This window comes from Siphateles boraxobius, unplaced genomic scaffold (genome assembly GCF_051911475.1).
Source record: "Siphateles boraxobius isolate OS27281-9 unplaced genomic scaffold, OSU_SipBor_1 9, whole genome shotgun sequence".
NCBI lineage: Eukaryota > Metazoa > Chordata > Actinopteri > Cypriniformes > Leuciscidae > Siphateles > Siphateles boraxobius.
This window is the reverse complement of record NW_027509219.1, coordinates 28,536,478-28,548,961: the sequence shown is the minus strand read 5'-3', so window position 1 is coordinate 28,548,961 and position 12,484 is coordinate 28,536,478. Positions and strand designations below refer to the sequence as shown.

At 41.2% G+C, this 12,484-nt stretch overlaps 1 protein-coding gene across 15 annotated transcripts in view; it reads right to left on the bottom strand.

Moving 5' to 3' along the window:
• Nucleotides 1-12,484, bottom strand: part of cep350 (centrosomal protein 350) — a 42,599-nt gene that overhangs the window by 16,043 nt on the left and 14,072 nt on the right. For 11 of the 15 annotated variants that reach the window (XM_077222696.1, XM_077222687.1, XM_077222694.1 and 8 more), the window contains exons 11-22: nt 11,393-12,015; nt 10,904-11,028; nt 9,417-10,312; nt 8,737-8,887; nt 4,748-4,893; nt 4,342-4,513; nt 2,326-2,579; nt 2,056-2,225; nt 1,131-1,241; nt 736-876; nt 489-622; nt 27-134 (exon numbers count right to left, since the gene is read on the bottom strand). In XM_077222696.1, coding sequence (XP_077078811.1) covers nt 27-134; nt 489-622; nt 736-876; nt 1,131-1,241; nt 2,056-2,225; nt 2,326-2,579; nt 4,342-4,513; nt 4,748-4,893; nt 8,737-8,887; nt 9,417-10,312; nt 10,904-11,028; nt 11,393-12,015 — 3,031 coding nt within the window. The remainder of the gene's footprint in view (nt 1-26; nt 135-488; nt 623-735; nt 877-1,130; nt 1,242-2,055; nt 2,226-2,325; nt 2,580-4,341; nt 4,514-4,747; nt 4,894-8,736; nt 8,888-9,416; nt 10,313-10,903; nt 11,029-11,392; nt 12,016-12,484) is intronic. The other 4 variants (XM_077222691.1, XM_077222699.1, XM_077222693.1 and 1 more) reach the window with 1 other exon arrangement.

The window sequence follows — 12,484 nt, the reverse complement described above, 5'->3', positions numbered from 1 at the left end:
CTCAAAAGAAAAGTACACATCGTTACCTGATGGTGGGTCTCCTGGAAGGGATGGAATCTGAGAGGCTGTCTGGTGGCGTCTCGATCTCTGACGGACTCCGACGTCTCTTAGGAGACAGCTCACTCTTCCAGCTACTGGAGAAGATCCAAAACAGCATCAGTACTGATGTATAGATCGCAATCACTAATATGACAAATTTGAAAAAATCTTTCACATTAGAAAATGCAAAGTGAAAGCACAGTTAAAATGATAGTTCACCCAAAAATGAAAAAGCTGTCATGATTTACTCATCTCCATGTTTTTTCAAATTCCCTGCTGTGGCTCTCATATCTCATCTGCACTTTTGCGTATTTAAACTTTCACATAAGTTTTGGAACAATATGAAATTGACATTTTCGTTTAGAAATGAATTGTTAATATTAATGAAAAACGCCATCTAGCACCAAGCTGAAGTAAGCATAGTACAGGAAGATAAATAAGACAGTTACCTGTCCGTGTGGGGGTCTGGCTGTTGCTGTTTCAAACTGCGGTTGTGCTGTCTCTGTTGGTCATAAGGGCTAGTAATAGAGGGTCCAGGAACACTTAGCGCTCCCGCAATCTGGGAACGAGCCAGCTCAGTCATCTATGCGGGAGGGGGGAGAGAGAGACCATCAATCCGGAATCATTTGAGAAAAAAAGAAAAAAAATCACAATGCATCTGTGAATTGTTTTCCCGTACCCCGAAATTTAGCTCACCTCTTTAATGTGTCGTGCTGTTTCAGCTGTGTGGCGTGCGGCCTCAGCTTGCTGGTTGATCATCTTATTTGTGGTCTCATGCAAACCTCCTAACGCCTGCTGCTGAGACTGGAGCAAACTCTCCTGCAGCTCTGCATGGGCCTTGAATTAAACACAAGCATGTCACAAAATATGTCTGTGCATTAAAAAGACAAAATAATTTAACTAAAAGCTGCCATTTTTAACTTGGTCTGAATTAGATTTAGATTTGATCATCCTTTCCTTTTTTTTTACATGTAAAGTCCTCATCTCATGAGGTTATCATACAAACAAGCTTTTTATACTAAAACCAAATTCTGATATGAAATGCCCTCAAAAAAAGGGCTTAAACTATTAGCATATTGTGGTGTAAATACCCGTGCAGCTTTCTGTCTGCTTTCTTCCAGCTGCCGTTGTGTTTCGAGGGCTTCCTGCTCTGCTTTCATCCTCAGCAGGTACAAGTCACGTTCATGCCTCTGCTGCTGGGACTGCAAGAGTCAAAGGTTAAAGGTCACCCTCAAATGTATTTTTATTTATTTATCCTTTATTTTACCAGGTGATGTCCCATTGAGATATTCAAATCTCTTTTACAATGGAGCCCTGAGGCAACAATTGCACAAATTTCACAGAATCACAAAAACAAACAAAACAGATTGACAGTACATGTAAAACAATTTAAGAATGACATAAAAGGTTCATTGAAAACATGTGGATTGTTCAAATTTGGAACATTTAAGTAATTGTTTAAATTGTTCAAGTGGGATAAAAACAGAAAGCTTCAATACTTTTTGGAGCAAATTCCAACACCAAGGAGCAGCATAACTAAAAGCAGTCTTAATGTTAACGGAGCTGAGATTGTAAATGGAATGATTCCAGGTCAACAAACTAGTAAGATAACTGGGTAAATTACCATTAATGACTTTATAAATAAAAATATGCCAGGGAAACCATCTACGGAGACCTAAAGAGCTAAAACCAGTCGCCTCATAAAGACGACATTGATGGGTGCGTGACTTGGCATTAGTAATAAACCGTAATGCACCATGGTAGACTGTGTCGAGTGTATGCAGCGTGATAGAGGCAGCATGCATGTAAATAACATCCCCATAGTCCAAGACCGGTAAGAAAGTGGCACTGATCAACTTCCTCCTAGCTTGGAGAGTAAAACAGGATTTATTTCTAAAATAAAAACCAAGCTTTACTCTCAGCTTTCTCACTAATTTATCAATATATATTTATCAAATACATGGCTACATGACCACAGAAGTTCAGAGAATTGCTTTAGCAGATTCAGAACTTCACCTTAAGAATCTGAGCGAGCGAGACGGTTTCTTGCTGAGCGAGAGACACGCATCTCACCCTCTCCACATCACTGAGCTGTCGCACTGACTCCTCCACTGCGTCCAGGTAATTGAGCTCAGCAGACAGGCGCTGCTGCAGGACCCCCGGAGCAAACTGGAGCTCCGCTGAATCTGGGGACACAGCAGAGTAATTAAAACAATTCCAACGATTCCAATTCTGAAAAATTTCAAATTCTAAAATTCTCCATTATCAGAGAAGACTTCAGTTTACCTGCAGTCCTATCCTCCATTCGTCCTGGGCTTTGAGTATGGGGTGAGGGGTTGGATTTAGCCCTGGCAGCTGAAGAGGAGGATGAGGAGGAATTGGGAAGAGCTGTGTGAGGGGAGCCACAGCCATGGGCAGATTCTCTGATTGGGATACGGTCACCTGGAGACAACCGGGAAGAACGAGAGCTGGCTGGAGAACCAGCGGCAGGAGTCGGACCAGGGCTTTGGGGAGATTTCTTTCCCTCAGAGCCAAAATGACTAATGAAAAAAATATATTATTATTATTATTTATTGAGAATTTTAAAAAAGTATTTTAATACAATCAATACATTTTAATAATTGTTTCTTATATTTTTAATAATTGTTTTTAATATTTTTTCAACAAACAAAATGATTTAGCCGAGATTAGAACAAGACGTTTTCATTAAAAGTTGATCTAAAAGGTAAGCATCTTGAGTTGAATTGTGCACAGCACTATACAATGACCATCAAAACCTCCTATAGTCCAATAACACTGAATAATAAGGATTTTGTGCTACTGTGGATGGAAATTATGTCAGAGAAGTGTGCTGATGATAGGAGTAACTTAAATTCAGTTCAAACTCTGCTGCTGGATAAACCCACCCAGAGAGCACATACGGCCCTCTGAATGCTGAAAAGACAAGAAGGCATGAGGGGAATCTGACTCACAGGCTTTAACAAATGCCACAGGGAGGTTCGAATGTCACACTAGAGGGAAATATCTGCTTGGCAATGAGCCTGACCTGCGGCGCAGATAACCAACTGAACAAAAGAGCCAGTGTGTGCCTGCACGTTGCCTCCTGCCTCGTTTTCAGAAGGGCTACAGCAGGCCGAACACTTCTAGCCTCCACCTGATATTTAGCAGCACTAATATTGACACTGGCTCCACTGGGCTCTAATAATTATGATAAACCGGAACAGCAAGGATATTGCATTTAAAGATATTTCCGGTCTGTGCTCAAAATGTCTGAGTTCATGTCCGGTAACTTGCTGAACAGCAGAATGGCAATGAAAGATGACTGGACTAGTAAATTAAAATAAAAAAGACTAGCATGAAGGTACATGTAGCAGATGTTTTTATTCAAACTATGGTGGCTTCAAATATACATTATCAGTGCCAGCTAAGCAACAGGAAATCCCTAAAGGCCCTGATATACTTCGAGTGAAATAGAAAAACGAACTGGTGTGACTTCATTTCGAACAAAATCTGGTCAAATGAAGTTCAAATTTGGAGTTTGTTTCGGTAGTTTGAAACAGCTCACCAAACCAAACTTTTAGGAAAGCTTTGTGCCGCTAGCAAATAACTTCTAACTTCCACTTCTGTGGTTCATTACTTTTTGATTCTGGTGAGTTAACTACTTTATAGTGGAAAATGAAGTTGTAATTATAATTTTGAAGTACTTTTAATATAACCCTGTGACAATAACACTGTGCAACTAGCTCTATAAAAAAACATGACTTGACAAGTTGAATAGAGTGACGAATTGCAAAGCCGGTGCAAACATTTCCACATCCCTATGGATCAAATGCTTTCTTAATTGCTCTTTCCTCATTGCTGTAATTTCTTTTAGTTTATTTTGTTATTGAGTGAGCATCACACATATGAATATTTATCTAAATGCAAGCGTGGGCGGTGTCAGAATGTTAGCAAACAGTATACCGTTAGCAAACAGTATACTTCTTTTGACCCTTGAGCAAAGACTGAAAAAACTATGATATCGGGGACTCAATATGTTTAAAGTCAGCATGAAATCAAAATGGACTAATCTTATTTTTTTTTATGGAATATTGTAGTATATATTATAAATGATTTCTTTGTGCACTTCATTATTTTAATCATTTTGAATGCATGTGCCCTCAATTTTTATTTCCCAATTGAATAATCAAGTCCTGCCATAGTTTTTTTCTTGTTCGAGAAACCATTTCACTTGGATACAGATCACAATAGGGAAGAAAATACTATCACAACTTCTTTTTCAAACTGACTTTAAGGCCCTACCTATGGTTGGAGTGGACTGAGGCGCCCCCCAGTGTGCTGTCTGTGTCCACGCTCCTGTGAGAGCTGCGACTGGATGCTTTCTCTGAGCCACTCTTCTTGAAGCCCTCAGCAGGGAGTTCAGAGACTGCAGAGGACGTGTTTCTTTGTCCCTCCAGCGGGCTCCTTTCTGAGGCTGTAGGAATGAAAACGGAGCTAAAATTTGCACTGTAATCATGATACAAAAATGTCTGTTCAAAACCAACATCAGTGAAATTGAGTCAGTACTCCTGATACTGTAGAAAGACTTGGGTTCCTAAGTACCAGTATTTCTGAAATCCCTATAGGAATGTACACAAAGAACAGAAAATGATTTCACACTGTATCCCACTCAAGATCACATGATGTGGCCCTCTATAATATATCTGACCTCTCTTGCTGCTTGAGCTGGCTGAGTGCGGAGAGGAGAGGGGTGTGAGAGCTGGTGAACGCTGAGATCTCTCTCCAGCTCTGTTACTGTAGGCAGATCTCCCACTTAGCAACCCGTCTAAAGGACTGAACCGACCATGGCCATTACTGTGGAGAGAAGGGATCAGAAATTATATTAAAGGGATAGATCACCCAAAAATGAAAATTCTGTCAGTATTTACTCACCCTCATGTTGTTCCAACCCCATAAGACCTTCGTTCATCTTCAGAACACGAATTACGTTAGTCAGTTAACGTAGTGTGAATGCGTAGAGCTACGTCACACGTAGGCTCACTATTGGCCGACGATGGTCATGTGTGTGATGCGTGTGACGTATAACAACAGAAGCTTACGCTATTATACTAGTGAACTGCCTCGAGGCCCACACAGAAGGAAATTAATAGTTGAAATAGTCATTATTTTTGGGTTTTTTGCGCACAAAAAGTGTTCTCGTCATTTGATAAATTTAGGATTGAGCCACTGTAGTCACTTGGACTATTTTAACAATGTCTTTAAAGGGTCATGAAACCCTAAACCAAATTTTCTGAGATTTTAACAGAGGTATGTGTGTTGAACACCATTGAAGACAATGTTAGCATCTGTTAGTTTTAATAGTAGGGTGAAAATGGTTAAATTTTAGTTTTCCCCCGCTATTTTCATCTTCCGGGTTTAAAATCTTCATCGCAGGCTGTGACGTGGCAGAGCACAGTGTAGTGCGTTAAAGACTCATCGGTCTCTTATAATTATTAATGAGACACTGTCTCTTAATTATTCATGACACCACGTGGATCTTTCCACAGACATGTCAAACTGTGATATCGCGTAGTAAAGGAGAGAGCCAATCACGGGACGCAAAATTTTCGTGGTGCAAAGTGGGTTGAATATATTTCCCCGCGATGCTGCCAGGGCTAGACTCTGGCTCCGGGCGGTTGGTTGGCCATCAACCACGGACACTTCTAATACGTGTGCCGCAAACATTTTACCCGAGAGAGCTCCAAGTCCAAGTCCTGAGGACTTTTCTATCAGAGGTAGGCTATGTGTGTGTCTAAAATGTAACCCTGGTCATTTTACTTGCCTTTTGTTAAATAAGCAGTCATTATGAACATTTTAGATATTTCGATAATATATCAATTGTATGCTTAAAGGGTAAGTAAACACTAAAACAACTTTTTTTAGTTAATTATCTGTAAGAATGGAGCTTCATAAATGCTGTTCATTGATTCGAGTACATTTTTTGACATTTGGGTATAAAGTGTTTTAATTTTCAAATATATGGTGTAAAAACGTCTGAGTGCTGCCCTCTTCAGGTTAAACGGAAAGCTCCTGCAGTAGGGGTACTCTCTGACGTAGAATACTCTCTGACGTCACTCTGTCACGCCCTTGGTGCGAGCTCACCATGCCCTTGGCAGCCCCTGGTATAAAAGCATCTGGTTCCGTCAAAACTACTGTAGCGAGTCAGGAGTTGGAATTACGATCGTATTGAAAACGATCAGGATAGATATATATTAGCATCTAGTTAGCATAGCATTTATATAGTTATTTAGATTATTTCGTGTAGGCTAGGTAGTTAATCTCGCCTATCGCTCCAGTGTGCAACCTGCATTTTACGTGGTATTGCTTCTCCAACGCAATGGAGGTGGAAATGGGCTTCTCCACACAGCTCGCGCTGCCAAACGCTGCTCTTCATACCTCTTTCTCCATGAACTCCACCACCGCAGCGTCGTCATGATGTGAGTGAGCACATATTTTTAATCACAATTTATGTTCCTTCTTATTAGGCTAAAGTTAATCCTCTGGCGTCGACAAACGCGCAGGCGCGATTTGCTGATTATTTTTTTCACATAGCAGCAAAATATAATGAACGTAATAGTAATAATAATCCTGGAAAAAAATTACCTCAAAATGACTGAATATAAGAATAATCGGATGCCGATCGCGATGCGGGAGTTAAGACCGCAGTTTGAGCTGGTGTCCACAGACAATTCACCCCCCTCCACTTCAGGTGAGAGAGAAAAGTTCTCGACTACATACAAATGACCGCTCTATTGCAAAGCAACTTGCGTCACTCCATTTTAGCTAGTTTGACAGGAGCTGTCACTGCTGGTCTCAGGTGCACGCCCCCCCCTGCTCAGCCCTGCCCTCGGTTCGTCCCCTCTATCTCCGCTGGGGTCTGCCCGCTTTTCCAGCATTTTTCAAATATTGCCAGTGGGTGGAGTTTGGCTTTGACCAGGGGTTTAGTTATCCTTTAATGCGGGAGACTTGTGAATGTGTAGTGTTGACGTGCGGGCCGGGCGACACCGTGTGGTGCCTGTGTGTGTGTGTGTGTGTACGTGCTTGCGTGCAGGCAGGGCGAGCCTGCGAAATGATTCGGGGTCAGAGAGAGGAGCGGTAGGATGTGTCTTTGGACGAACGACTGAAAACTCTGAAATTATTGTTCATTATTGATCGTACATTGTACAGAGGTCAAAATTATTGTACAAATACGTTAATTATCGTACATCTGGCAACACTGCTGGCTGATGACAGTTTCCCCTCTCCCCTGCCGTGCCACACCCACTCCCTCCCTTCTTCTCACAGCCATCCACGCCCATTTAAGTTGCATTTTTCAAAAAGATTGTGAGCTAGACTTGAGCTGAAAGAGGGGGGTTTCATGACCCTTTAATAACTTTTCAGGGAACAAGTGTCAATCCCTTAAGAAGCCCATGGAGGAGTGAGCCAGCTCTCAGATTTCATCAAAAATATCTTAAAGGGTTAGTTCACCCAAAAATGAAAATTATGTCATTAATGACTCACCCTCATGTCGCTCCAAGCCCGTAAGACCTCCGTTCATCTTCAGAAGATATTTTAGATATCTTTCTGTCCCTCCATTGAAAATGTATGAACGGTATACTGTCCTTGTCCAGAAAGGAAATAAAGACATCATCAAAGTAGTCCATGTGACATCAGTGGGTTAGTTAGAATGTTTTGAAGCATCGGAAATACATTTTGGTCCAAAAATAACCAAAACTACGACTTTATACAGCATTGTATTGTCTTCCGGTTCTGTTGGGGATCCGCGTTCACGAGTCCGCAGTGACGCCGATGACGTAAGACGCTGATGACGTGTATCTGGTGTGTCCGTGTATTCGGGTTCAAATAAATATGGCTGGGCAAAAAAATGCAAGTCTTCCTCTGTGTGGAAATCCTTAGACATGTTTGTGAAGATTGTTTTGTTTCCAGCGTGCGTCTCCCTCAGACTGTAAACGAAGCTCGGGCGCACCAGACACACGTCAGCAGCGTCTTACGTCAGCAGCGTCACTGAACGTGGATCCCCAACAGAACCGGAAGACAATACAATGCTGAATAAAGTCGTAGTTTTGGTTATTTTTGGACCAAAATGTATTTCCGATGCTTCAAAACATTCTAACTAACCCACTGATGTAACATGGACTACTTTGATGATGTCTTTATTTCCTTTCTGGACAAGGACAGTATACCGTTCATTCATTTTCAATGGAGGGACAGAAAGCTCTCGGACTAAATCTAAAATATCTTAAACTGTGTTCTGAAGATGAACGGAGGTCTTACGGGCTTGGAGCGACATGAGGGTGAGTCATTAATGACATCATTTTCATTTTTGGGTGAACTAACCCTTTAAGTCGTGTTCCGAAGATGAACGAAGGTCTTACGGGGTTGGAACAACATGAGGGTGAGTAATTACTGACAGAATTTAAAATTTTAGGTGAACTATCCCTTTAAACTAATATACACACAGATATGGACAATACACCATATTATGATTCTACATAGTGCTTTTGAAATGTGAGGAAGTGCTGGTATGATGATAGAGCAACACTGCCCTCTTCAGGCTGATTACTAAAAATTGTTAACTTCACCCTCTACATCCATTTATAAATCAATTTGAATATACAAGGCAGTGATCTTCTGAGCATCAAAATAATTTTGTTTTACCTGAGCCCATTGGGACTTCTCTTGGATGCTGATTGGCTACTGCCACGCGAGGAAACAAAGTCATCTTCATAGACCATGCCATCCAATGAGCTGGCACCAGACAGAACAGAGCGGAGAGCCGGAGAACTCTTACCTCCCCTCTCCTCAAACGCTACACAAACAAATATACGCAATGAATATATACACTAACATTCAAAAGCTCGGGGGTCTGTAAGATTGTACAGGAATTTTTCAAGAAATGAATACTGTTATTTAGCAAGGATTCATTCAGTTGATCAAAAGTGACAAAAAATATTAAGCACCACAAATGGTTTCAACATTTAATAATAAATGTTTCTTGAGCACCAAATCACCATTTAAGAATGATTTTTAAGGCTCATGTGACACTGAAGACCGAAGTAATGGCTGCTAAAAATTCAGCTTTGCCATGAAAGGAATAAATTACATTTCAATGTGTACTGTAATAGAATGCAGTCATTTCACATCATAACGTTTTTTACTGTATTTTTGGCCAAATACAGTTAACATCGGTTAAAAAAAACTTATTTTAAAAACTTTTAATAATCTTACAGACCACAAACTTTTGAAAGGTCATAGAAATGCCTTATACATACGTAATGTGACAGTCCTGTAAACATCAGTTAAATGTTAACACAGGTCAAATGTTTTAAATTTCTCACCTTTGCCGTAACTCATGTTCTTTGTAAATATATTAATAACACTGTGTGGGCTTCCCTTGGCCAGTTCTTCCCACGGTCCATTGCTTCCTCCTTGTACCGGACTAATCGAACTATAAGGCAGGTGCTTCTCTGCCTCTTTCTGAAAGCGTGAAATTGGGTTCAAATTGTCTCCATTTAAATGGGCTGTACTGTATCCTGTGGTTCTCAGTCTGGATTTGGGCAGCTCTTGCAGGTCTTCGTCAGACATACTGCCCTCACTCAGCAGAGGACCCTCACTGATAGAACCTCCGCTGGAGTCCAGCTCAGCTTCCTGACCAACAGGCTTTGGAGGAGAAGGGGTCTTACGTACGTTTCTAAAAGGGAGGCCGGAGGACGCAGGTGTTTGTTTGTTCCAAATCTCCACCCTCTCCCTAAAGCTGTGCATGTTGCCCACACCTGGTAGGGCCTCATCATAGGTGCTCTGACCCTCAGCAAGCAGTCTTTCAATCCTCTCGACCAGGTCATCAGTATCCGTCGGATTTTCTCTGACTGGTGGACTGACAGGTTTAGCCCAGCGGTCATCGGTAGGGATTAAAAGACCTGTGCCCGTATCCCTGCTGCAACCGTAGTTTATTCCAGCACCGGCTAGCTTGCGGGCCTCGCTCTCAATGCGGCTAGAGAGAGAGGCAGCGGTGGCCTTAAGAGCCTCAATACGGCTCATTTTGCGGCCTGCGGCTGAGGGCAACGACACATGTGCAGTTCGGGACTCTCTGCTGGGTAGTGAAGGTTCTGGATCAAGTTCTAACAGTTGAGAGAAGATCTGACCAGAAGGGGGCGGTAAAGAGCTGCTGACCCTCAGACCGGGACTACGCTGGTCGGATTGAAGCCAGGGTGATCCTGCAAATCCCAACTCATTCCTACAAAAACATTACAAGACAACAGATTATTGAAGTATAATTACCGTATGACCTAAAAAAAAGAAAAAAAAGACTGCCACTAATGAATACACAAAAAATACATTAAAAAACCCTATGAAAATGTATATCTTAAAATTCACACACTGAATAAAGCATATCTTCATGTAATTTTACCAAAACAATTAATTAGTTTAAGGATTCAGTTTTTCTCCATTTTTAGGAACGTCCCAGTGCCTACAAACTTAACATGCAGCAGACGCCACCAACTACATGCACTTAAAAGTGGCCATGGAAACCGATACAGCCAAGCAACAAACACTTCACACTAAGCACTGAGCTGACGGATTAATCTGTTCTTACAGAACTACTTGAAATAAGAGCATTTCATCAGTGTAAGGGAATATAAACGACTTCCCATTTAGGGAAAGCGGATATTTTATTAATCTGTTCAGCGCTTTGAACAGATAAACACCGAAAAAGGAAGCTCTTTGGTGGAAACAACAGCGAACAATTTCAGGGTTTTCTAGATGAAAAACCAAACATTACAGTATGACACAGATGATGTAATGGAATGGGATTCTGTCTGTGTACCTGGACAAAGGAGGCTGCCGTTGCTCCGTGAGGGACAGATCACTGCTGGAGGTGGCACTTTGAGGTCGATCATGTCTTTTGTTTTCTTTATCAGACTCTCCAGACGGCTGGTATACTGGTCTCAACTGCAATGTCACAACAACAAAAAAAACTTACAAGAGTGGCCAATCAATATGGATTTAGCCAATGTCTAGTCCAATGCTAAATAAAAACATGATATTTATTTCATACAGCCTAATACAAAGACAGGAAAAGAGACTTTTAACTGAACTAAAATGACTACCAATTTAATGAAAATTAAATGTTTTATTTACACTACCATTCAAAAGTTTAAGGACGCTAAGTCTATTATGCTCTTGTGCAATATTCTTACAACTTATGATGGTAGTGTAAATTTTATCACCTAAATAAATTTTACAAAAATACTACAATATAACAAGATCGACAAGCTGTATAACTGCAAAAAAAAGGTGTTTAAAAAATGTTTACCTGCTGGCCTATGTTTGTTGTGTCAGCACCATTAATATCTCCTCTGAGCTGAGTCTGTTCCAGCAGCAGTTTGGTGTATGTTTCCTGGAGCCGCTTCTTTATTGGAGCTTCAGGTGCGACCGGGCCCTTGGCAGCCCCTGCTCGTTGTCTCCTGTAAAGCTCCTGTAGACGTTTATTCTTGTTCTCTTCTTCCTCTCTCTGAGCCCTCCTCTCCTCCGCTTGCCGTTTTTTCCGTTCTTCCTGCTTTTGAGCAATATACATTCGCACAGCTTCTGAGTCATAGTGCCGTTTCTTTAGCACGGGCTGCTCAAAAGACTCTGCTCTCTTGGTAGTCTTGGCAGGGCTGGCACTTCGGGAAGCTCGGGTCGAAGCATGAACTCTGGAGCTGGATGCTGCCGCCCTTCTGCTGATGCCCTCCTCCAATTGCAGGTCATCTAGGATGCCCTGGATGTCAGCTGAGAGGAGGTCTGTGATGGGAGACTTTCTTCTATCATCCCCTGCACATCTGGAGGGTACAGCTGGCTCATCCCGAAGAACATGATTGCGAGGTCTTTCCACACTGCTGGGCCTCGAACGCCGGCTACGCTCAAGACGAGGATCAGAGCTGGAACGGGGGACATGGCCTGCAGGAAAAGATAAAGGAGGAAAACAGTAGACGATGAAAAAGAGAGACCACATGTGATATTATTACCCGCATCTAAACAACTGTCAAATGTTTGGAATAATTCAGTCTAATTCAGTCTCTTATGCTACCAGGTCTGCATTTATTTGATCAAAAACAGTAAAAACAGTACAGTAAAATATTACAACTTAAAATAAGTTTATTATTATTTTTCTAAATATATATTAAATATAATTCTATTTTAATATATTTTAAAATGTAATTAATGTCTATGATGGCAACGCTAAATTTTCTGTCTTCAGTGTCACACAATCCTTCAGAAATCATATTAATATAACGATTTGGTGCTCAAGAAACATTTCTTACAATCAATGTTGGGACAGGTTTTGCTGTTTAATATGTTTTGTGGAAACCATTTATTTATTCCAAAGAATATTTAATTGATATAGATTTTTTTTTATAACATTACA